General features: G+C 38.8%; 1 protein-coding gene across 2 annotated transcripts in view; it reads right to left on the reverse strand.

The window, feature by feature from the left end:
* Positions 1 to 27,931, reverse strand: part of LOC102796248 (uncharacterized) — a 98,926-nt gene that overhangs the window by 48,465 nt on the left and 22,530 nt on the right. The window contains exon 4 of one of the 2 annotated variants that reach the window (XM_087829750.1): positions 8,132 to 8,211. In XM_087829750.1, coding sequence (XP_087685876.1) covers positions 8,132 to 8,211 — 80 coding nt within the window. Of the gene's footprint in view, positions 1 to 8,131; positions 8,212 to 27,931 lie in introns of those variants that run through there. The other variant, XR_015716560.1, reaches the window with a different exon arrangement.

A 27,931-nucleotide genomic window follows, 5' to 3' on the forward strand; every position in this document is an offset into this window, starting at 1 on the left:
TGTGAGCAGGTGCTGTAAAGAGTGTGCCTTTGACATCATTATCAATATATCTGAGAGTATCTGTATAATCAATTAATAAACTTTAAAGCTGGATCATTGTAAAAAAAAAAAAGACTTCATACATCCGGCACAGAAATTTTATTTAAATATAAATTCGCTAAGGGTTGAGAGCTCATTAGGATGAAATATGTTACTGTAATGCAACAAGAAGCCTAATGACAACTTTCTTCTTAGTGTTGTGACAAAGTACAAAGACATCATGTGCTCTACACAACTGCTCAAGAGTGTCTCCACAACTGTCATGCTCTGAAACGTGTAAAAACATAATCATCTTTACAGAGATTTGCAGAGCAGGTTAATTGTCTGGCATAAACCATCTAAAAAAGTTAAACAGCTGTTTATTAGTGGATAAAACATCATCTACATGCAGTGCACCGTGTACCTAAACCACATTACCACTTAATCACATGTGAACCTTTTGAAAAGGGAACAATAAAATTAGATATGAAAATAAAAAGGCAAAGGAAACCATAAAATAAAGAGAACAAATGTTTTCCAAAAAAAAGGAGCAAGAGAAAGAAGAAGAAGGAGAAAAAAAACCCTTCTCTTGTTGGCTTCTCATGAGCACAGAATTAATCACCTGCCTGCCTTCCTGGTCTCAGTGCAAGGACCCGAGGATGGAGGTAATAAGACAAGCCCTTCAGGGACATGCCGCCAAGTATAAATATCAGCTGCTGTGCATATGTAAATCACTCGCAGATTTATTTTTTTATTTTTTTTTATTTCTTCTCAAAGGCTCAAGTGTGCTAATATCAAATAGCAAGCTTTTAGGGAGTGTTTAATGGCTGTTGGTGGGAGGTAGGGAGCGGCGGACTCTGGAGCGTGTGCCAGTTCATGAGTAATTAAGGAGTGTTTTGCCGAGCATAAATAATGCTGTTTGTATTGGCTCTATGAAGAAACGGAGCGCTGAGAAAACAGAGGGGGCTCGGGCGGGGGCGAGAGGGTGAGGTAGGTGGCGGTGGGGATGTTGGACAGACAGGAACAGCAGGGGTTAAAACCCCTGAACACGTAACTCTGTTCGCCACTCGGCACCTCTTAACTCAACATACAAGCATGGAGAGGCTCATTTGTTAGTTACGTACCACTCAGCATTACTTAGAGACAATTGTTGTTCGTGATGATCATGTGATGAGGATGTAGTATTTTTTTTATTTCCAAGAACCTCCCTGTTCTTTGATCTAACTGGGAGAAAAACACAGCAGTAAGAAAGTACCATCATAAAGAAGAGGATAAGTGGCTGTTTTTCCAACTTGTTAGCCTGTAAAAAGTCAAATAAAGTGGCTTTACCTATGGCAGGAGTTTGTTGGAGAGAACAGCTCTTTTGTCATATCTTGTATTTATGTTTTTATTGGTTGCTCTGATTACTACAATATACAGCAACTGCAACTGCAGCATTGAAAGGAAAGATGTTTGAAAAAACTTCAATATTTCTATTAATTTTGGATTTAATTCTCATTTCTCTAGGATATTAATTGCTATTTATTTAAAATGAAATGTCACCATTTTTAACATGACACCTTTTCTTTAAAAAAAAGAAAAGAAAGAAAGACCACAAAAAAAGGAAAGAAAATGTCTAAACATTGCGTACTCTTAGTCATGTCAGACCAGGTAATTTTCACTGAGGGAGAAAATAGAGATATTTCCTCACACATTAGTCGAGGAGTTGACAGGCCATAGAATGTACTGCACTTGAGCACACTAATGGTCAGTGAGTAACCCCTTCCTTCCCCTGCACCACCTCCACTGCAGACACCAAAGGAGTAGAAGCCATTTATAGATCCTTCTTACTTCTGTCTTCCTAGCAACGTGTTCACCTGCACTTAAAAATGCTCAGGGATGTGAAAAAGACATTACTTCAAAAGCTGGTAGTTTCTCACAGAAAAGGGGGTAAACCCCTGAAATACAGCTTTAAATTGCAACAAGTTTTTATGAATAATTAAACAAGACCTGGGCTTTTTATCATTTTCACGAACTATGTCGACTGTTAGCGCTAATACAATCCGCCGAGCAAGTACAGTAGATTTGCCATGAGAGGAAAAACAAAGCTCTAGAGAAAATAAGTGATTCTAAACGGTGTTCTACTTTATGAAACTGTGATCCAATATTGCTTCGTACAAAGAGGGAATACATCTCCTGCCCTCCTCCTCCTCCCAGTTTTAGATGCCACAAAGGACTGTGCTCTGGAAGAGAAAGAGATTCACAATATAGCTTACAAGTTCCTCTGGGCACAATTATAACATATCTCTCTAGTTGCAAGTGGCTATGGTAAAAGGGACAGGGGGACAACCTCTTGAGTGAAGCAATTTAGCTGTCATGACTGCATGGCAGGACCCAGATCTGTTTGGGAAGCTGGCTGATCCCCAGAGTAAGAAGATAATCGTGTCCAGCACAAAGAACCAATAAATCAATCTGGTTTCACAAGAATGTTTCACAAGTCTCTGTTTAGCTGTATTAACAACAACCATCAGTATGTGCCTTTTAAAGCAACGGCAAAGCATGTGACATCCAAAAGTAGCAATTCACATTAAATCAAGTAGCAGCAGCGCCATCTAATCTAACTACTTTGTCAAAATTTGACTGACAATGTCAAATTTATCGTGATTCCACAGAACTGTTGCTGCTGCTGGTTGAAAACGATCAAAGGCAGGACTTTACTTCGACTAACACCATCACAGTTGCGCACACAAAAGACTTGTGCTGTATTCATTACACTTCTAATAAGCAGAGGTATCAGAGTCGACACGTGCTGGGATTGTTTATGACTCACCGGGAGGTACTGTAAAGCTAACAGGGACTGGCAGCACCTGTGCCCCCACGTTCCAGCTGCCAGCGCTGAGCTGCGGGGCCCATGAAAGGCGCATTAGCTGGGGCTGTGACTGGAGCTCGACTAGCTTGGTCATGCTGGGGAAATGTCAGCTGCAAAACTAGCCAGGTCCACTGAGCCCTGAGCCTGGCTCTGGCGCCCAGCATGACTCTGACATGATCATGGACTGTGGTTGTGACACATGTAAGCAATGACTCCACACAGCTATCTGATCAGCATTACGCCGCTGTCAGAAGGCTCTGACTACAAGAGCGTGATGAGAGCTGTGATAGGGCTCCCTCTCTCAAATGGGTCAGAGATAGAGGTGGCCAGTCCGCCTCCCTGAAAGCACTCAGCTTAGTACTATACACTATCTTCACAGCAACAACAGCAAAGGATGCCTTAAAAAAAGACTCCAAATCTAGGAAAGAACACATTTTCATATTGTCATTAATTAAATCTGTATATTTATTTGTCACTTTATGTATTTATTTTTAATGAACACACAAGTAGGGTTTAAAATACATCAGGTGCAAAACAAGCATTGTTTGTCATAAGCCTGCGTGTGCATCAGCAATCAATCATTGCCATCACAACTGCCACAGTCTGCTGTCAGGGCCTATTACTACTGAATTCATTTCCCTCAATTAATTCAAAATCTAACCCCTTGGCAGCCACCAATGTATGTTTTTTATATCCATCCACCCACCTATTTGTCACAATGGAGTCAGTGACAGTACAGTAATGTATTCATTATAAAATGAGGAACAATAGTCCACACATATCATTAATTAACTCTGAATTAGGAAAAAAAATACAGCTACGGTACTTTTGCAGATACCGTAGTGACCACGCCAATAAACATTTAAGCAGCATCCAGAATCAATTTGTTTTCCCTTTCTCATAAGGGGAATGACATCCTTAATCAAAATCGCACATCTGGATTTGAGGGAAGAGTTGCAGCCGCATTAAGGCTAACTCTGTTTGCTGACCCTGCCCATCTTTGATTTGGCTATTTTTACAATAAGCCTATAAAGCCAGCGCTCACACATGCGATCCCATCAGCCAAATATGAAAAGACAAAGAAATGTCATCCGAGTGCCGTACTGTCTGATCATCTGCCTTATCTAGCCTCCCACACACATACACGAACATAAACAACAAAATAAAAAGAACACATAATTAATAAACAGCACAAAGCATAACTATCCTTATCACTGAGGCTACTGTATCCTATTAAACAACAGTTTTGTCTTGAGGAGGACAAGGAGACTTTCATGCCTAAAATGTAGTGTTTAAATTAATTAAGTGTGAACATGATTTAACTTCGGGATATCATTTGAAAGTATAATTGCCCATAGGGATTAAAATGAACTCGGTGGGCTGGAGCGTCACCCCACTGAGCTCTCCATGTTGGGAAATGTCCAGTTTTAAAGATTAATTTGCATCTTTGAGGAGAAAGTCTTAATCTCAATCTTAAGACACGTTAAAAGGAAAAAAAATGAGAAAGAAAAAAAGAACTTGCTCGCAATCAGATGCCACTTGACTAAACCATGCACCATGCAGAATCCACCATTACATGTTTCCTGTGCACGATTCCAATCGCTTTAGTGGCTGTGCAGGGAGCATTTCACTGTGCATATTAATTACACAGGGGCTTTGTCATGTGAGGGTCACAGCAGCCATGCTTGCTAAGCTGGGTCATTTGAACCGGGGCTGCAGCTTTGTGAGCCTGCTGTGCACATCACGGCCTTAGTCAGAAGGCAAGGGGCTGCAGAGGCAGGTTGGTGGTGTGATTACGAGTTCAGTAATAAATACCAATTTCTCACTGGCTCCTGCAGAATTCATGCGTCTAATCGGCTCACAATAGGATTAAAAATATGCCTATTAGACTGTGTTTATTACAGATTAGAAAGTTAGAAAAGCCTATCATTTTTAAATTTTCTGAAATAAATTAAACACATAGTAATTTCCTACCAGCGAGGTAACAAGAGTCAGTGAAAACACAGTTTAGAAAAGCTGCACCATAGGTTTGGTTTTACACCTGTACCCTCTTCCTTAGCAAATAGATCACTTTCTTGTGTAAACTAATCAGTTTAATTTGTTTCCCCGTATAGTGCCTTTGCCACAAGTGCTGCCTGACATAAGCTCATGTGACATTTGTGAGGAGGGACGTGCCGGAGTCATTGCTGGTTAGGCATACAACAATGACTCAGCTTAGCTGATGGGTGGGACATTTTTCACATCTCTCAAAGGTAAAACCCCCTCACACCAAAGAGCTCTAAATAGCTCTTAACAACTCTCGGACCATAAAAAATGAGATTCTCCTCCTTTTTACTTCAAGGGGCATGCTTTTTTTTTTTTTTAAAGCAGAACCTTAAGTTTTGCACATTGTTTTGATACATGCGTGTCTCATGCAGGGACCACAGACAATATTTTTTAATCTACAAACATAGTTCACATTATTTGTAGCACATTAACACAATTATTCTTTAAGCGCATGAGAATGACATATTTGACGAATATTAACACAAACAGTAATAACGATTCTGTTATGAATCCCTCTCTCTCTCCCTCTTTCGTGGCTAAATTCAATTTTGCAGTCCCTGGGTATTGAAATTTTACCATAAATAACAATAAGTGTGGGCTCACAATATACCGCAAAAAAATTATATTTTCTGTGATATTTGCATCAGAAGACACACCTGCAGCAACTCTGTGTCCTTGAAATAATTACACTTGTTCTGTTATGGAGGTCATAATTCATTCTCATTGTCCTAAGGTATCCTGTGTGGAAAAAAATGCACAATGCGCTCATGCAAATGTCCATAAAACATATATTGTGCAATAGGAAGCATGAATTAGGCCCTACTCAGTATGTGAAGTGATATCCAAATCCTGCGATGTGTCCTTTTGAGGCACACCTAACAAGTTTCCCCATTTCTGATTAGCTCAGCAGAAACTGTGATAGTTTACCTTGATAAATTAGAGGAGGCAAGATTTAATGAATGGAACATGGGGGTCACCTTTGTTTCTTGGGGTGATACAATAAGAAAAAAAACAAACAGATTTTTCTTACTGCCACATGCCTCTCCTTAATAATCAGATTTCTCATCCTCCTCGTAATAGAGGGTGCACAGAATCTCATTACCTTCTCTAGCTGAGGGGAGAGAGGCAACACTTCTTCTTTGACTTCCTCTGTAAACTGGGGAGGGGAAGGGGAGGACAAAGGTGGCGGCAGAGAAAGCACGGGACACATAAAGTTCTGCTTATTTGCACATACATCGACATCCCCTTACAGATATGTAAATGACAAAACCCAAATGCTAAAGTCTGCACCATTAGTTTTCCACTTCATAATCTCCACATGGGGCCGTTAGAGGGATAATGTACCATACAATACATGGTTTACTTTTAATTAATAGGGAAAATGCATTTTGGAATGTATATTAAATCTAGATTAATGTTAAAAAAAAACCCCACCCAGTTCTTTGCAAACGTACAGCTCTTCTCCTTTGTACGAAAAGAGAAAACATTCAGTAGTGCAGTGGATGAGAAAGATGTATTTTTTGCAAAATAAAGGTATAGAATGGTAGTTTTGCAAAGAAAAGTCATGCACTAACTATGAAGTTTTATACACTGGTTACATCGCTCCTGAAAAAAAAAAAATCACAGATTAAATAACTGAAATAGTGATACTGTCAGCAGTTTGGATAAATGAAGTTATTTAACACTAAAAAAAAAACTACTTAGAAGGTAAAGCGCTCCTTACAGTCACTGGGCTAATATGTTAAAAAGGTAATTGGTAATGATTACAGTGTTCAAAATCCTAATAGTTTAGTATGACAGCATGTTATGGCATTTCATGACTGTTGGGACACTTCATGTAAAACCCAAAATGTGAACCTAGTCTGGATACCACTTCATCCTCCTGGGTACCATGCGTGTCTTTAAAATAATTCAGAGCAATCTATCCAACAGCTATTGAGACTGTTGGGTCACCTTATTGTAAATAGGGCTGTTCGATATAACGATATATATCAGATATAAAAACGGCTATCGTTTCATTTTACGCTATCGTTTGTTTCATGGTGTCACAAAATAAACTGTTTAGGCAATATTTTTTCATCGTTTTGATGGTCACTGTAGTGGCTATATTAATTTCTTAAAGTTCTCTCTTTCTCTTATATTTTATATAACCACACTACCGACGGACAAGCGCCTGTTTTTATGAGTTGTGGTTAGCAACAACGACTGTAACACCATCGCCTGTCCGCTTGTTTATGTTCCACATAAACCTTTCACAATAAAGCTCAAGATCCTGTTGAGACTTTTCAAAATAAACTGAATCACGTGAAAGAGCAGATTATTTACGGATGAGAATTAAAAAAAAGAGCCGCCAGGTGCTAAAAAATAGACCTTAGACTCAAACGTTAGAACAGGCTTTTCCCCGCAGCACCCTGACTAATAAATACTCACAAAGAAAACGGCGGCCGTTACAACTTATGTCTAAAAATGTATCGTTTCATGCATCTGTTAAAACACTCGACTCCAGCTACAGGACCCGCAGCTGGAAACACTTCCCGCAAGTCGAGCTGCCCGAGATTCACAGAATTTACAGAAAATGTTACATTTTTGTGATTTATATCGTTATCGGACGATAGAATTCTTATATCGGGATATGAGATTTTGGTCATATCGCACAGCCTTAATTGTAAACTTAAAATATAAAAATATACAAGGAATTACAACCAGCTAAACACAGTACTCCAACAGTACCATGCCACAGTACACCCTATTGCAATTTGTTGCCTATATCATGTTTTAAATGAAAGCAATCTAAAAACAGAGCACTTCCACACTAAACTCCTACAGAAAAATGTCCAGCAGTGTTACAGGTTTGGTACATCAGCCATTTTTGAGGTTTCAGGAAAAATCTTTTTGATCTCCCTTGATCATTCTTTCATCAGTCTTCCATCTGACAGACCACAGAGCAAGAGCCAAAAGGACAGCTCCACAACCACTCAAAGTGGCAAAGTACAGCATGACCCTCCGCACACTCTGTACTCTCCAAATGCCAGACTTTATTGCCAGGTTGAGTCCTGGTTACACCAATCAGCACTTCATAAGTCTCTTCTTCCTTTGTCATAAATCCATCTCTGCAACATCACAAACGTCCTTGATCAATACGCTGCTTGATTTTTTTTTCTTTTAAAATACAAGCATGCCAGACAGTCTTTACAACCGAATGGATCTTTGTTTATTTACCTGTCAAAAACTGTGATTCATGTTCAGCTACACAAGAGGGGAGGTGAAGGGTCATCAAGGCAAATGGAGCACAGCGCCATCTGTTGGAAGAAGAAAAAAAAGACTTGGAAATTAAAATATTTTTGGATCACTTAATAATAATAATAATACATTTTATTTGAAAGCGCCTTTCAAAACACTCAAGGTCGCTGTACACAGTAGAATATAATGAATAATGAATATAACTTCATGACATAAAATGATGTGTGCCTGATAATAAATTCCAGATGTAATGTTAATGTTCTTTTCAGTTACAAGTGGCTGACTGCTAGCTGAAAGTCTCTTTTTTTACCCACTCCAGTGTTCCGTATATGGAGAGAAGTGGGGCCTGCTCAAGAAGAGCCTAAGTAGGATTATCAGACATAAAAGTAGCAGAAGCCTTTACACAACTTGGCTTGGCACAGCAACCCCAAAAAGCATGCAAACAGGGGCATCACATCAAGTAGAGGAGAAAAATTGAAAGAGTAAACTGTAATTTGTAAAAAAAGAGCATGCAATGTGTAATATTCTGGTCTTGCATCTGCCTACAGTAGTTGTCAGCCAAACATTTTCTGCCACCCAAAGCACTACTGAGGAGGTGACAAAGCATTTAGCAGCTTATCTACAGTAAGTGACACATTTAGCTTCAGTTTGCATTAAGCATCACAATTAATGCATGTTAATTCTTAATTATGCTAATTTCATTTGAAACGGGCTGTGAGGTTCTAACAGGGTGGCTGGGCGAGAGAGGATCCTTTTGGCAACATGGGGTTGTTGTTTTCTCTGGTAGTGCTCCTAGCACATTCACAAGTCCTCTGGTGTTAGGGACCCTTAATGAGGATGGAAGTTCAAAACATGACAAGCTCTCAGCTCATAAAAATAATTGGGCTGTTTTTTATCTGTCAAAAAAAATCAGAAAACAATTGAATATATTTGCATGCACCCCTAAGAGAATGTAAAAAAAAAAAAACCCAACAACAACACTTTTAAACAGTTTTAAACACTTTTAATCTTGAAGCTTTCAAAACACTTTTAACGGATTAAACATAAACAACCAGCTTTGAGCATGATGTATGAAAAACTACAAGATGCCTCCATTTTGGAAATGTGATGAAATTCGGCACATAAACTAAACATAAATTTTGGTTGGCTGATAGAATATTCTATAAAAAAAAAGGTAATTAACTGAGCAGATGATGTTCTCAAGATGCTGAGAGGCTATGATTTCATGTTAATCAAAGAGTAGCTAAATTTTCTCTTTCTGCACAGCTTAATAAAATTTGGAACAATGATAAATTGAATCTCACTGTGATCTTTCTTTGGCCATTTTAGTGCTGAAATTAGCATTTTTTGTATTTCAGTCCTGTCTGTGATCATAGCTTCACGCTGAACCTCATAATTTTGCCAAGGCACACAACAAAGCAATCTGTCTGGTGGGTAATGTACTGTACACATGTGCTGTAATGAGATGCAATTAAATAAAGCTAAATTGTGTAGATAACGTATGTATTTAATTTTCCGAGCTTCTTTTTGCTATAAGCAGCTGTGTAAACGTTCTAAAGATCTGCTGTGTGTGTGTTTTAGAAAAAAGAATGCATCTGTTATAACGCGTTTCTGAAAAGTGTGTCATCTTATTAGTGCAATTCCCCAACCAGAAACCTGCAAAATGTGCACTTTTGATTTTACTGTTCCATAAAATGTCTTTAATTCTCTTTATTCTCCTGTGTTTCAGGTATTCAAGGAAAATGAACAAGACATGGTTCGCACTGTTAAAGACTGTGGCAGTCGGAATATTTCACCTGACATGAGCTGTGCAAGTCGCATGGCACAACCAACCACAACTGGGCCATTAAATATATGTAAATGAAGAGAAACACAAGAGAGCCGGGTATAATAGCACGCACAGGGGAGAAATGGATCCTGGGTAGTGATTAATTTATTTGATGATGCCTCTAGTGAGGAATTTTAGGTCACAAATGAAGTGACAGGATGACAAATTACCATTTTAAGGAATTTACTGGGAATCATTAATGAACAATTGTCAGGTAGTTTACAGCAGCACGGTGGACGAAGTAAATGTAGATCTCTTTCCTTATCTAAGATATAAATTATTGCATTATTTTTAAGCACATCTTTTCCAGCATGTATTGCTTTATGAAATGCAGCAAGGAGTTGTAATTTAACGGCAGATATATTTAGTACGGGAAATAGCTCATTTAAATTGTTGCTTGTTGGGAGGAGGCAAAAAAAGTTTAAAGGAGCTAAAGAAAAGCAGTCATCTGCTTGTTATCTGGATAAACCCTGCTGTGATAGACCATCACAGTTTCTGTTCCGCAATGGCACTCGGAAACATGAAACTTTTGTCCTTTTACAACGTGCACCATGCATCAAACTTGTTTTGAAGTTCCCATGAGTGAACAAAGTAAGTCCAGATTTCCAGTTTGTCAACTTGATCCTAACAGCTTGAAAAATAATTCTGACTGCTCTTCTGCATCAAAAGCTATAATGGTTTATAATGTTGAGCACATTTCTAATTAAGAGACGGGTTATCCAAAGTGATGTAAAGCCTGCAATATGTCTTATAGGAGGATATATATATTTAGATATATTGCTTCTGGCATATTTTAGGCAATTTGGCTGTATTTACTGACAAGACAAATCAATTCATTAATTAAAATTAAGCTCGTGTGTAAAAGACAGTATCATAGTTTATTTAAGTGTTAAAGGAGACAGATGCTCTTTAAGGAGTCGCTGTCAAGCTTGTCTGTCCTGTTCAGTTGCTGCCTCTAAATGGCTTTTAAAAGCCAGTGGTAAAAGAGAGCTGAGATGACAGGAGGAATCTTCACTGCATGTATTAATCCGACAGATTCCTTGATTCCCCTCCTGGGCCCCTCTGCCTCACCAGCTCGATGGTGCATTACAGTAGGTGTGACAAATATCTGTGGTCTGGAAGTGCTGGCTTTGCGTTGGTTTACACACGACATGTAAGTAGGATGTCTAAAAACACTCATAATTGCACTTTGCAAATGGAAGCAGTGTCCCAATTTGGGCCATGCCGATGTGTCCCTTACAGGAAATTTCTCTGTGTCTGATATTGTTATATTTGTTATATTTGAGGCATCATATCAGAAGAGCAAATTTAACTTTTGTTGAAGAGGTTTATATGGAGTGTTGCCTTGAAATAGCAACTATATAATGACATAAAGACCTCTTGAGAATTGCTGGCTTTATTGTCGGTATATCAACATATACACTGAAATCTAAACACATGAAAATTGACTTTATTTCTTTTTTTTTCCTTGCAAAAGAATGCATATTTATCTTTAATGTTTCCTCTAGCTTGTGTACTTATTTATCCAAATGACTTAACAAATAGAAGACATTGTAGAATTAGGCTATTTATTCTTATGCTGCAGCAGTGAATTGGCATTTATGTAATACTTTGCTAGTCTTCTTGACCCGTAGAAGCACTTTACAATGCAAGCTACATTCACCCACGCATCCTTATAGCATATTGTTCTACAGAAACAACAATTTATTTATTACACACACTCAAACATGACAGACACAGAGACATTTTGAGTTTTAGTGTCTTGTTAAAAGTCACTTGTACATGTAAGCTGTAGGAGACACTTTCAGATCGGTGGACAACTTACTCTATCCCCAGAGCCATAACTGTCCAGACATTGTTACATTGTCACTTGTGTATCACAGTTTTAAAAGAAATCCACATATAGGTATGGTATCTGAAAAGAAACATGTTGACACAATACAAAATGAGCTAGCCCTCAAATGCGATCTTAGGGGCTCAGTAAAAGGGCTCAAAAATAACTGGACAAATCACATAACTGAAAATAAAATGTTAATTGCAGGGTTTCTTCCTTTTTAAAGCGCTGCCAGGCCTTTCCTGCAGCAGCTTTCAGTTGCTGTTCATTTGTGGGCCTTTCTGTCCACAGTTTTGTCTTCAACAAGTGAAATAGTGAAATGCATGCTCAAATGGGTTAAGATCAGGTGACTGACTTGGCCATTCAAGAAGTTTAATAAACTCTTGGGTTGCTTTGGCTGTATATTTTAGGTCATTGTCCATCTGTATTATGAAATGGCGCCTAATCAATTTGACTGCATTAGCTGGATTTGAACAGAAAGTATGTCTACCTTCAGAATTCCTTCGACTGCTTCTGTCCTGTGTCACATTATCAATAAACACTAGTGTCCCAGTGCCACTGTCAGCCATGTACGCTCAAGCCATCACACTGCCTCCACCGTGTTTTAGAGATAATGTGGTAGGCTTCAGATAATGAGCTTCTTCCACGCTTTCTCCATGCTTTTTTCTTACCATCACTCTGGTAGAGGTTGATCTTGGTCTCATCCGTCCAAAGAATGTTTTTCCAGAACTCTGCTGGTTTTAATTTTTTTATTTTTTTTTGTTAACCAAAGTTCAATCTAGCCTTTCTATTCTTTAGGCTCGTGAGTGGCTTTTACTTTCCAGTGAACCCTCTGTATTTACTTTCATGGAGTCTTCTCTTTATGGAAGACTTGGATATCGATACGGCTACCTCCTGGAGAGTGTTGTTCACTTGGTTGGTTGTTGTGAAGGGGTTTCTCTTCCCCATGGAAATGATTCTGCGATCATCCACCACTGTTGTCTTTCGTGGACATCCAGGTCTTTTTGCGTTGCTGAGTTTTGCGTGCTTTCTTTCTTTCACAGCATGTACCAAACTGTAGCTTTTGCCACTCATAATACTGTAGCAATTTCTTGGATGGATTTTTTCTGTTTTTGCAGCTTAGGGATGACTTGTTTTACCTGCATGGAGAGCTTCTTTGACCGCATGTTTTCTGTTCACAGCTAAATCTTCCAAATGCAAGCACCAAACCTCAAATCACCTCCAGGCCTTTTATCTGCTTAATGAAATAATAAAGGAATTGCCCACACCTGCCGATGAAATAACTTTTGAGTCAATTTTCCAATTTCTTGTGGTCCCTTTAAAAAGGGAGTAGCACATGTTAAAGAGCTGGAACTCCTAAACCCTTCATCCTATTTGATTGTGGAAACGCTCAAATGAAAGCTAAGCGTCTACACATCATGTCCATGTCCATTATATAACTATAACTGGAATATGTTTCAGTAAACAGGTAAAAAACAAAACGTATGTCAGTGTCCAAATATATATGGATCTAACTGTATATGAGCTGTAATATTTCTGAAGAGGTAACCCTTTCTGGAGCGGTAAAAACAACCCAAACCCCCAAAATCTAATGTAGCACCAAAACCTTTTCCCAATCACAAAGTACAGACGAGGTTTACTGATATGTTATGCAACAGCCTGGATCTGTCCTAGTCATTGACGAAGTGAAGCAAATCAAAATTGTAACACATTTTACTGAAAAACATTAGGGCAAAGTCAGGACCTGCTTAGTAGGGATTGAGTAATGCAACATAAAAATGACTCAAACCACATACACACACACATCAACACAATGGTTATAAAAGAGGAAAATCCAACAGCAACTGCAAATTTTGTCTGTTATTATGAGATAAGAATATATTTAGATTTGTGACCAAGATAAAAATCTTAGCACATTTTCTCAGTAATCAACACAGAAATCCTGCGAGTTTAAAAACTTTTTCTTGTCACTGTTTCCCAGATGCACTAGTTTGATTTATGTTTCAAGTATAAAGCAGCAGAGCACCATATCCATTTCTCTGCAGAATGAATTAAATCAAACATCCCAACGAGTGACTTGGTGTTTCCACGACAGATCTGGGTTATTTTCCTCACATTTTCTCTAGATTAATTACATGAGTGATTACTTTGCTCAAAAAAGCAACACTCTTACTGAACATAAGTCTGGCGGTAACACAACAGCCCATCTAAGCTCACTGGTGCAGACACGGCCTATTTTATCCACTATACAAGTATTTCATTCGAGGGAAACATGGAAATTGGAGGCTGAAATTGAAAAGTCTTCTTTGAGGAGCTGGCTCTACAGAAGACTGAGTCATTTCTCTTGTTCTCTTTCAACAGCCAAAAAATAAAAACTAATGCATCAGTTATTTAATGGAGTGGTTCGTTTGATTAAACAGAAGAAAATAACGTGTATTCCACTTCACACTATTTCATTTCAACGATTGTAGGTTGCAATTTATTATAGATTGCGATAACATAAAGAGATACTGCAGAGAAAGATGGCAGATCCGGTACATACAGGATCCACTGCTTAACTGTACTACTACTCTGAATTTATTTTTTCCATTTATTTTTTCATTTACATTTTTAACCAATAACAAACATGAACAGCCTACCTCTGTCTAACCCCTGACCAAGTGTCTTCGGTGTCACAACTGACTGCATGAGTGACCAGGGTAATGTTCACACTCTGCATTGGATACACATTGCATGTACCATGAAAGTGACTATGAGCTTCTTTCCAGATTGTGCCCAATTTCATGGTGCTATACACTCACAGCATCAGTTCATCACACTGATTTGCCATATATCTACTGTTTTCCTGTATGTCTACAGCATGCCAGCAATAAAATTAAGCATTTTGCAGCTTAACTTATAGTAAGTCCTATAGGGATGACTTACTTTACAACTTCTATGATTTCCTCAGCACAGAACAAAAAATTTTGATGTTAGGTTTTAATGTTCAGAGCAGTTGGGCATTATTAAGTTGATTTTTAATTACAGTGTTGTGTGGCTATTCATTCGTTTTTTCCATTCCACAAATACACAGACTGTAGCCTATGTGTTTTGGGGAGTGTAATATACTTACTGATGATGTGTTTTTATATATTTCTATTTGTTATTTGACATGCAAGACAGCAGATGGAAATTATCTAGCAGCTAAATCTGGTATGATGCATCTTTTCTCTTAGGAAAGTACTGTTTTTTTTTTCTAGTTTGTTTGTAGATGGTCCCTGACAAATAAAGTGGCAATGAAAATGAAATGAATAACTGTCAAGTTAAAATAAACAATCAAATGAAAAGGCAGCAAGAGATCCAGGAAAGAACAGATAAAACTACCAAAAACATCCACAGAGAAAAGCCAAAAAGTAAGAACGAATACCAGGAAGAAACAAAAGGAAGCACAATAGACAAAGGACCGACACTAAAGGATGGCACTGGAAAAGAAAGAAATGGGCAACACAGAAAATCAGAAATGGTGACTAAAAAAAGCAAAACCAGCAGAGATATGATTTCGGGTGATTATCAGAATAAAACAGGAAGTTACTAATACAGAGACACAGCCTGCTCTCTAAAACCATGTGTTCATCCTCCTTTACACACTCTCACTCTATCTGAAAGTTCATGTGGAAGGTCGGCCATATTAAGTGCTGTTTCAAACCCACCACACTTAAGTGGGAGTGGGTTATAAAGCCCTCAAACAACGTCTACATTTTCTGCCAGCTTATAAATGCTGCTCCTTGAAGATGCAGTGTGTACTAGAGCAGGGCGATATGACCAAAAATATTTATCACAATATACAGCAGCTGTTTTTTATGTGCATGCAAATGCAAATTCCTTGCTGAAAGTTTAACCAAAAGGCATTTCCAGTGGAAATAGGCCGACATATCCTCAGCATAACCATGTATAATATCCACAAAACTTAAAAAGAGGTTATACACACACAATACGGTAAAATTATGTTGAAGCGGAGTACGTATCACTCCGCGAGGCTCCTGCCTACGATAGCCGTAATGCCCCGACAATCCATCAAGCAGTGCAGGTTCGTAGCTTAGCAAAGTTGTACTAAAACATTTAGTGCAACTTTACAAGTTGTACTAAAACATTTGACAGATTTTCGAGTGCTGTGTACCACATAAAATCATTTCGAGGTCAGTAAACACAACCAGAATTCATACATAAGGCACACGGGATTATAAGGGGCACTGTTGATTTTCAGAAAAATCAAAGGATTGATTTTAAGTGTGCCGTATTTTCCAAAAAAACACGGTAACAACATGTTAGCATGCTCTACCAAAAACAGTGCTTTGTTGTGTATCTGACGGACAAAAGCTAAACCAGTTCCACACCACTGAAGTTGCAGCATTTTTACAAACCAATTCTGGTTCATCCGTTTCATTCAATGATCTGCTTTCGCCCTTCTCGTTCTCCGTCATCGACATGCTTTTTTCTGCCATGTGCGTATGAAAACAAAGGCACTGCGCATGCGTGTTTTACCCATATTCTATCACGATATTTCATTTTCTTATTATTGCCCAACATTATACCGGTATTACCGTGAACAGTATGATATGGCCCAGCCCTAGTGTGTACCAAAGTGGAACCCAAGATAAAGGATTGCTTCAGAGAAGAATAAAATAATTTGAAACAAAAGAAAATAATGTCATATTGACATGGTTCAAAAGAGACAGACAGACAAAGGAAAATACTTTGTTTTCAAAGTATGATAACACGACTTGCATCATTACAATGAAAACCATGAAAAAAATGAAATGAAATGAAATTATAAATGACCTGTAATATCCTCAGAAAACATTCTAGGTTTGAAATTCTGAGTGTTCTATAAGAGTTAATTTATTTTAATGTAGCCTTATTTATCTAAATTTTAATTTAAAGCACATTGTGCCTGCTTTGGGAAAGGGATTTATAAAGTTCACAATTTTCTTAATAATATATAATTTTTTTATTAGAAATGAGGACGGGAGAAAAGAATAAAGATATTTGGGGGGGTTTGTAATATTTTTCCTTATCTATGTAAACACATGAATGCAATTGAAATGAAATAGACATATTTTTAGCAAGTGATGGACAGGATAGTCCAGACACATCAATCTGACAGCAGTATAAATCACCACAGATGCTGATTGAAAGCTTCAAGAGAAAGGGCTTCCAAAATTCCTTCTGTACCCTTCAAACAAGAAACTGTTGACAACCACTGTTGTGTAGGGTCAGGTTTGGATCTGGGCCATAGCTTAGCAGAGAGTGACAGACAGGGATGTAAAGAAAACATGGGAAAAGAGAAAACACTCAAAAAAAGAAAAAGAAAGGACACAACAGCACGTAAATTGTACAGAAAATGGGTCAAATGCAACAACTCTAAAGTTAAATAGGTAAAGATTAAAAGTAAAAATATATGTGTTTTAAAGCAATCCTGGGATGCCAGTGCAAACCTGAGAACCATGTAAGTGAGATCATTCCCTCGTTGATACCATTTTCCCTCCCTTTCTTCCTCTCACCCTCTTGGCCTTTGTGGTGAGAATAATAAGCTGGATGCAACTCATGTGTGTGGTTGTGGTTTGATTAACCTCTGTTCCAAGCTGTTGCTCCACACAGTATCATTACCTATTGACCTGCAGGTGCTCAGGGCTAGGGCCAGTGCAAAGGTCTGGAGGTGTGGGACTAGCGGTGGTAACAGGCCCCGGCCTAATTGTCTGTTCTTTGTAAGCTGAAGTTATTGGCAGCTGCCACTGTCTCTACCGCTCCATTCTAGATATGGCAAAACGAACCAGAGCTTGCTAATTGCAATGGCCTTTTCATCATCTCAAATCAAGCACTTTCACACAAGCCAGGAGAGGCAGCATCCTCTCAGACCTTTAGTGAGGTACTGTAAGTATAGCACTGAGCTCAGAGCTGGACAGGCACATTACCACCACCAGCACTCTCAGGATGTTATGCACTCTCCCTGAGTAGCTGTGGGTATTTAGCACACAGCCCCACTGACCTCCTCTCTCTCTTACCTTACCTGAATCCCATAACCCGATTTTTACCAGTCATTTACGAGGGTGGTTGGCAGGAGAAAGGATAGCAGGCTGGATGTGGGTGTAAGTGGGGGTGCGATGGCAGGGTGGTTGGAAAGTTCAGTGGTGCTGGATTGTGAAAGAGGGCAACTGGTCCTCCTGACAAGAGATCAATACTGTCCTCCGAGTGGTTGGAGTCAAGCTGCTGGGTCTGACAGGGGGCCGTGTGGCGTAATTGGATCAGGGGGCGCAGCGAGTCGCCTGCCCACCCCCCTTCAGTACTGTCACAGCTGTCACATGTCATCCCCCTGCACTGCTGTCACCCCAGGAGGCTAGTGGTTCTCTCCCTCTCCCCCTCCCCTTCGCACCCATGCAAATGTCCACTTAGCAGATGAATGCAGCCAATATTAGGCGCATTTTTCATGCTTTTATGCAAAAGTAAAATGTATGTCATTTGAGAATTTCATGGAAATAAAGTCACCATTTATTCAGAGCTGAAAGAGTGAAACCGCCTGTAAAAAGTGAAAATGGTTTGGTTCAGCTTATTAAAAATGGAAAGAAAATAAGGCTTTGGAAAAACAAACAATGACGGAGTTGAGGATTAGAAGAAATAAGAAAGAAAAGGGAAAGACGAAACTTTATAGACAACATAATGAAAAATCTCTCTCTGCTATATTACCTCATATAACTCACCAGTAACACTTAATCCAAAACTATTGATTGACTGATGTGTAAGCTCTCAGAAAGTCTGTAAAATGAACCATGCATTGCGAGGTGTAGCTTGTTTTCCAATACATATTGTAGCACTATTGCCAATGATTTTTGGCCTTTCCAATCAAAAGAAGATGTGCAGTATCTTAATTAAGTTAATTTTAAATAAGTTACCTGATCACTTTAATCTGTCATTTTTCAGAAAAGCACCTGGGAGATGACGATCGATTTCAATGGGCAAGACCTGTGTGCTGTAAGAAGACAATAAAAGAGATCACGATTGTGTTCAGTCTAGATCACTGCTGAAATCAGTGTCTCTTTCAATTCCTAAAGGGAAACTGAGAATCTTTAGTTCACTGTGACTAAAACGCTTCCAAAATCTCTGTTTTATAGCGCCAGTAATTGTTCCCATTTCATCAAAAACAGCCTGAGCGCATTTGGAATAATCACAAATCATCTGACAGACGTGGATATTTCTGAGTGCAGACATCACAGAGCTGGGTGGATTAAAGACTAGTTAAACATTAAACAGGAATCCATATGTAAATTTACAGCACCAATTAGGAGACACTGTCTGTGATGTTATCCTCCAAGAGACTCTCTGCCCTCAATTTTCACACACTTAATCAAATTAAAAGCTTAGAAGCGGCGTGATTATCGGATTATCATTGATACATGTACAATTCCTTTTAGTTTGGGTAAATGAAGGGTGGATTCTGGTACAATCTATACAACGGTTGTTCGCTTTGGAAGTCTGCAGTTTACAGGGAAAAAACCCCTAAGGATTGCTTATATCAATTTGTATTATATTTCCTAGATACAAAACATTTACACAGTGGTTTGATTCTCTTAACAGGGAATTTGAATGTACAAAACAGTTATGTCTCTTGTTTGATCTTGAAGCTTGAACAGACACAAGCAAACTCTTAAAAAACACAGATGAAGCTGAATCACGGTTTCACTGATCTATGACACAAAGGCCTCCTTGTGGGACCGCACGTTCACCTTGGCAGCCTCAACGCTTCAGCGGCCACACAGATGTGGTTAACAAATGGGGAGAAAGCTGACCAACTTCAGGGCGTTTGCAGGCCTGTGCTAAGTGATCTGTATTCCCAGTGAATCTGCTGTTCCTTAACCCTGTGAAATTAAGACAACTTCCTGAAACTAGCCCTGCCGACCTCCAACATAATGCAAAATTCAAAAAGCAGCATGCATCAATGTCCTTGAGTAAAGTAAAAGGGGAAAAAAACCAAGACCAGAATACAACAGGGATTTTTATTCAACTAAGCATTTTTGGAAAATCTTTAGGACCATCTACATTATACATAATATACAGCCCCCCCGTCCAACCCCCGTCCAACCCACCACCCATCTTACCATGCCACAATATGCCATGTGAGATGGCTGTTTAATTTTTTTCCCCTTCTGTCTCTCATTTTTGGAGGCTTTTCTCCACAGCAGGAATTCCATGAGGCTATACCCAAATTTTGTCAAGGTGTTTTGTAGACATAATTCACCAGATACCACCTGCTGTAAGACAGTTAACAGTATAAAGAACAAGGCTCTTAGAGTATCGAAGGAAAGTAAAGATTGGCAGGTGAAAGTGAGGCTTACAGGCTGACCTACACACAAGACCTCTTCATCCGTGACTCATAATCACTACTCTGGGGGAGTCACATGGTCTGCTAAAAGGCAGCCAAAGCCATTATGGGGGTGCTTAAAACTCCACTTAAAGATCACTTTATAGCCTATTACTTTAACTGTGGTTAGGTATTTACATGACACCTCCAGCAGCTTTTTGGTTTGGTAATATCTGTGCTTGTGGGTAGAGCATCTTATGTGACTGTCTGCTGTGACAAAAGTAGTCAACATTCAATCCCTATATAAAGGCCTTAATCTCTGTTTGTCTACTGAGGATCCCAATGGGAGTGTATTAAAGAAAAAGACAAAAAATATATATTAATGGATGCACAGAACAAAAATCACACCTTACGACATTACCGCGAAGCCTGAGATGCCCAATTTCTTAGTTTCTTGCGGGAAATATGTATGGTGGCTTCACATGCTGCTGCTGTTACACTGTGTATTACATGACCGAGGTCTGGTCCCCCAGCAGGATAAGCTCGGATCAGTGGAGACAGCCCCTACCCTGGGGTCAGCGGCGACCGCAGGACCGTGCCGCTTTGACGTGACGTTGAGCTGGGGCAATGGTGTGTAAATAAAGGGAGAGAATTGTGAATCTTGTCATGGCTGCAGTGAGCGCAGCAGAACAAGCAAAGATGGTTGCCCGCAAACCTGACTGCGAGGTTTGCGGCTCTGTGTGGAGGTGGCCGGGTGGATGAGTGGCTGGGGAGGAGACTGACTGCCATCACTACATCTCACAGCCTTCCCCTGCCCTGACAGCTCAGTGACAATTCAAACAGCTGCTCACTGCTGACATATGACTCAATCATGTACACAAATGAATGGCCATATGAAAACAATTCAGGCTATCGGAGGGGCCATGGCAGGTATTCTGCTGTTAACAATTCAAGCTTTTCCTGAACTACTTAATCATATCTGAGAAAGTATGACTCTGTATGCAGTAGTTGACTCTGGTCATTTACAACTTCCAAAACCCCCTTTCATTTCCCCTGCCTCTTTAAATGCATGGTTTAAAATCACGCTAAATAAAAGGCCATTATCAGACATTTTCTGACAATTAGGCTACAGATGGTTCAAAGTAATTATTGTACTTCAATATTTCTATATCCTGCTCTGTGTGAACTCCATGCATTGTGCAAATGTCTCCTCAACAAAGGATTACAATCAATTAAACATTTATGAAAATGGCATCGCATCCTGTACACCGAGCTATTTCCCCTGACATTTTGCACCTATTATACTTTCAGTCATTTGATGATGGTCCTGACTTATACTTGGACATTTTGATAAACACTGCTGACAGTGACTAGACTGAGACAAGGTAACTGAGTGTGAGTCTCTTTGAGACATCGGCTGGAAGCTCACGTAAACCGATTTGAAAGTTATTAAGACTGTTGAGAAATGTCTTTAACAAAGAAATCAGAGCAAAACACAGTGATTACAACAATTACCTATATTGAAGGCATTGTACATGACTGAACCTTTTAAAAGGCCAAAAAAAGCTAAGGATTCTTTTTTTTCCCCTTTTCTCTTTTAAATCAAGGTGTGTAAATAACATGAATGGAAGTAAAGAGAAATCTCTGAGAGAAATTATTTAAATTCATTTTGCTGACTTCATTTACACCAAACTCTTGATGTAGGTGCTTTTAACCTACAGCAGAAAAGATACAAACACAGTAAACAAGAGATGTGAGTATGTGTAGGGAGTGTGTATGGGTTGAACTTGTAGACACCTTTATGACTAAAAAGATTCATATCCTTTATTTATCATTCATATCTGTGTTTATGCATAATACCATTTCACATTATATGACTCGGTTTAATCAACAGGATTTACATGACTCCTTTACTGACAGAGCTCATCTAATATGAGTGAGGCCATGGGGAGATGTTGTCAGTGTTTGCCATTGGGTTTGCTCATGGCTGAGACGGTGATGAATATCTCACCTCTGTATAGGCGGCTGATTTTAATTCATAGTGAAAAAAACTCCCCCAAAAAACTCACTTGTCACTCAAAGATTTGAAATGTCTTAAGATATTTTTTTTAAATGGCTGACTCAACGTGCTATTTTTGTAAAACTTCAGAATTTTGAATTACATGCAAATTATAATTAGCTTATAACCTTAGAATTTCTGACTTCATAATATGCTCTTCCAATATACAGTATTCATTCTACATAGTCTGTATGTCATGATATTTTATTGCAAGAATAAAGCTTGACGTTGTGCTTGCTTTCATGCATTTGTACAAAAAGCTCTACAGTTCATGCTGCTATTCTGAGGAAGAGTTTAAATAAACAGCATGGTTCATTCCATTATAATTCTTTATTCACCTGGCATATCATGGAAATTTCAACAGTCATAGCAGATTAACCTTGTGTGTGCTTCCTATGGGCCCCCTCTTTGATACATTTACATGCATCCTGCTCATAACCCCCGTTTAGCAAATTATTGCTTTTCCATCTTTTTCTCACTGACTTGACCTTCCTCTTGCAAAATAATCACAACTCTTATGCTGGAATATTTAGTCATAGTGATTATATAAATAATGAATGCATTAAGGTTGGAGTATTATCTTTGTATCTAAATGCAAGTGGCATTGAGGCACTAAATAAGACTTACTTTAATACATTCACTAAATGTTGCTGCTGTAGTATCAAAACATAGTTTGACTCACAGGAAGGCTCAAAATTTAAAATCAAAATAATTTTTTAAAATAAATAGAAGACCATATCTCAATGAGACAGTAGCTCATCCACCTCACGATCAATCACAACTCCCAGGTCATTGCAATGTGTAAGTACAGAAAAAAAATATACGATTTCTTGTTGTTGGTTGGCTGTATAATAAAAACTAAAAGAGAGTTTTAGAGTCAAAGAGAATGACAAATATGATCTTAATCACAATTTAAGTGAAAAGCCATCAGCTGGTCAAATTGAAGAAGCAACTTACATCAATTTAACTGACCAATAAAAGTAGTTACTCATATGAATTGTAGACAGATAGATGGATGACAGATGACTGATTGTGGCATCATCTGTCTTTTGGCCAAACTGTCAAACACACTACTGTGTAACTACATCAGTGTAATATTGTAAATTAAGTTGATGCTGTGGTGGACAAATAACTCTTTTGATATTCATCCCGAGTGGATTCAGATTTGCATTTTCAAAGTGAAGAAAATGTTATGTTTCACATAATTTTACCAGTCTTTGTACTTATATATAAAACAAATCAGAGCATATAAAACACACAGTTTACCGAGGATAGATACAGTGATGATTTGTCATTAATTCCATAAGCCTCAAACATTAACGATGCCATTTGTTTCACTGTTCTTTTTAATAATCGTTAGTTAGATTGACTTCTTTTAGAAGGAAGCTCATAAAACAATATCCAATTTGGAATTGGAAGCCCCAGATCACAGCAATATATTTCTATTTTATCTGAAGCAAATGTTTACCAAAATACAGTGTCAAAACAGCAAGTTTGAATCACACACACAAAAAAATAAGCCGAAAAATAGTGGCATCACCACATTTCTTAGCTGCAACTTCCTCAAGACATCACTGGTTGCATGGCAACTTTTGCACCTAATTTAAATAGGTTTGAAACAAAATTTTTTTTTTAAAAATCAGGTGTTGATAAACAGCCTAGATTTAGTTACATTTGGACAGAATGAGGTTATTAAATTCCCTCGTTCTGCCTTTTAGTCCAGAAAGCAGATAAGTGTTTATTTAAAAATGTTTCAGCAATATTATACATCTTTGAAATTACAAAACAGGTCATGCTGCATTTATGCTTGGTCCACATGTGGTTCACTTACAAAGGTAGCATGTTTAAAATGCAACTAGTCAGTGACATCAGTTCAGCCATTTCTGCGGGCGCTACTAAAAAAACCCCACAATGTTGTCTTTGGTGCATCCCTGGCAATCACAAGTAGTACCTCTTCCCATGACATGTTTTGTCCTCTGAGCAAAGTTGCTGACATTGTTGAGGGATGAGTGGATACACAACAGAGCGCTGCTTGAGATATGCTTCGCACTACACTGTATTCACACTACTTTAAACAAATTAGTAATGGTATCCCCAGGTGTATTGCAGAATATACAACTGTGTGATTAGAATATCCATATGCACTGTGGGACCCAAGGTATGTAGAGGGAGATATGAACCTTCCATACAAATATGAAAATCAACAGTGTCTCCCTATTCCATATATAATCAGTGAGCCCACTGCAGTAAGAGATATCAGGCTAGCTTTCCATTTGGTGATAGTGACATGCGGCGGCATTAAGAAATCACCCTGAATGTGCCGGAGTAGATAACTGAACATGTTGGGTGTCTACTGGAGATATATTTACACAAAACAGGGAGCAGACAGGGTAGATCTAATTGACTAGGTAGCAGTTTGCCAAGGTTGGTGTGGCAGGTCTCAGAGTCGAGTGGATGAGGGGCTTACAGAGAGGCCGTCAGAGAGCAAAAGATTAGTGCTGACGTCTCTGCCACATCAATTACAACCTGCTGCTTGGCTGGGGAGAAATCCCCACGACTGCCTCTTCAAGGCCACCGAGCACAAACTGGGTGTGTCAGAGGTCGTCCAGGGGAGGAAGCAAAGGGCCTCGGCCGTCCCAGTGGGAGTCACTCCTGTGAGCTGGTAGTTCAGAGTCCCCTGTGGAGGGAGGTGCCACAGAGAGTTTCACAGCAAACACCAGACCTGCCACTCAGTGAAGCCACAAGGTCCGACACAGTTGGGGGTAGTTGAAAGAATGGAGACTGTATAGCTTAGGCTATTTTTCCTACTGTTTTTATGTTTTTGCATAAATGTATAATAATAATCTCATATCATATACATTAAACGGCTTCTTTATTACAAGTCATTATGCCTAATTTAGCAGTTAGAGAAATCCTCTTTGCTTTATCAAAACACCAAACCCACATGCAGAGCAGGGATGAGAATCTGTATCTAGATAATGAAATTTAACTCGTTCAATAAGAGTAATGCTGTTAAGTTTTCCATGCAGATTATTCTATGAAAACTGAAAGAAATGTTTTAAAACATTTTGTTTATTTAAACACACTTCTTGAGAATAAGCTCTCCATCAGTGTTAAAAGTAAAATTCTGGGGGAATTGTTATTGTACTTCGTTGTTAAATCCAAATGACTTCTACTGTAATTCCAAACACTGCTCAGCAGACAAGAACACAATGCCTGGGTGCACTGGCCACCAGGCCAGAACGGCATGATGCCATCACACAGTGTTAGGTCTCCTAATCTGCTTGTCTGTTGTTGTTGGACCAGTCAGAACCCCCACCCCAGTTCATCCAGATCTGCATCCTTGTCAGCGGGGGGCTGACATCAGGCATTAGCCAGTGGGGCCTCTGATAGTACCAACACCTTCGCTTTTGGCTTGAACCCCTACCACGAACTCCACCACCAGGCAAAGAAGAACTATGACTACAATGTCCAAAGCACTCAGACTGCTAAATTATTTTTCTTGATATGAGTGTTGCTTCAGCAACTATGTTATACTTCCACTGTTCACAATTTTACATCTTCAGGCTTTTGTGCCGTTATTGGCTATATCAACATTACATCTACTTTATTCTCTATTGTCAACTTCCAGTCCCATCGTATATACAAATGATGTCATTCAACCTGTCATGCATTGTGTGGTGAGGCAGAACAGCATGATAAAGATCTAAGAAGATCAATCCTTTAGTTGACTAAACAAGTAGAAAATGGTACTTCAGAGACTCAGAGAATGGCATCATAATCCCATTAACTTTAATTAGATTTATGTGATGCTCACCTTTCTTCTGTGACAACAAATTAATGATAAGCCAAAGAGAATTAAAACAGTGGTAAGTGAAACCCTTTTCTTCCCCCCAAGGCTCTCTACTGGGTCCCAGCCTCACCTAAAAGCTCATGAGAATTTAGATCAAACCCCTCCTGTGTAGAGCTGAGTGAGACTGGCCATAAATTGCTAATAGACTAAATGAAACGAGGTAGGAGGCTCCTGCTCAGCAGCAATTACCCCTTAGATGTAGTCATTCATATCCCTGCATGTCTGGTTTCATCAGGGCAGCACCGGCACTTTGTCAGGCTGTCTTTGTTGCACAGCATCGGGTTGGTTAGAGGACCGACCATAGAACCGATATGCAGGGGAGCATTTGAAACAACAAAGTGCCGTTTGACTGGCTGGCCGTTCACAAGAATGGTAGCTCTTCCTGCCTTTCATGTAGCATGGGTTTGTATAATCAATTATTAATCAAAGTTGCGTTTTGAAACTGAAACTCAAAGACACGTCTGCCACACTTAAGTAACTCCCTGTGTTTTTTATTTGCTTGGTTGCCTTTTCACTGCTTTATTTACGATGCTCTCGCGGTGTTTTAGATGAGTTACTATAAAGGCAAAGTGTGTCTTCATGGGGTAGTGAGTTTATTTTGGGGGGTGCGATTTATAATAGCCAAAGGATTATTATGCCATATGATGACCGTGAGCTACAGTGAGTTAAATGTCTATTCAATCATATGTTTTATACTGTGCAGAAAATATGTTATGTTTGAGTGGCTATTTGTCCAGATATATAGTATTTACCTCACCAAAATTAGACTCATTAAGTCAGTTAGCTCCTTTTTAGTATATGAAAGCATGACAGGTCTATGTATTAAGAAAATACACAAAATGACAATTTTTGGTGCTATACATACATATACAATATATACATACATCTATAAATAATATATATAAATCTTTTTAATTAAACTGAGTTTAAAGTTCTACTTTTACACTGAAGACAAAACAGAGTTTAACCAGATAAGGACTACAAGAAAAAGTAAAGCCGAGAAACAACAACAAGCTTGCCGGCTGAATCAATAACAGAGTATTGATGAAGATCTGCCACATCAGAGTGTGTGCTTTAAGATTTTGGTCTTTTTGGCCTTACAAAGATTATAACAGAATTATCAGATCTTTGTAAAGAGGCACAACAAATATATCTTGTTCAGGATGGAAAATTGTGACTCATGATTCATTAATTTAGTTTTTCTTCAGCAACAGAGGATAAATCAAGCTCCTATAAACCTCTACAGTTGTTTTAGCGTTCATTTTTCAATGGAAGATAACTGAACAAACACCTATGAATAAATATTGTGCCACTTGCAACTCAATTCAACCACTTGATAAAAAATTCATCCATTGTTTGGGAAACTCGAAACTCTTCTGTCCACCTTTTCTTGTTAGACAAATTGAAGTGTGCACTGAGGGAGGGAGACCAGCAGTAAACACAGAGAATCTATTTAGCCATCCCATTCCAGGGCTGAGAGGAGCGCTGGGTCCTTCAAAGGCAGAGGCAACAATGTGAGTGACATCAGGTCATCCTGCCTCCTCACAGTCACCTGGCTGATAGAATTGTTCTGGGGGGAGATAGGAGGGACGTATGAAGCACAGCTTTTTTGTCATTGCCATATCTTATGATTGATGGCTCCATGGCCGCAGTGAATCTGCCCTTTTTAAATAATTTATGTGGCCCATCGCTATGGACAAGTAGCTTATAACCGGGTTGTTATTTTTCCATTGACTGGAGAGATCAATACTTTAAAGACATGACATAGCCACTAATGAACTACTTAAATGGCTCTCTGGAGTGCAAAACAATTTACTCAAAGCAAAGAGTGAAAACACTTTTATTGCTCTCAACTGTAAAGTTCTACTTTAAT

This window comes from Neolamprologus brichardi, chromosome 16, assembly GCF_056152115.1.
Source record: "Neolamprologus brichardi isolate AB-2024 chromosome 16, ASM5615211v1, whole genome shotgun sequence".
Taxonomy (NCBI): Eukaryota; Metazoa; Chordata; class Actinopteri; order Cichliformes; family Cichlidae; genus Neolamprologus; species Neolamprologus brichardi.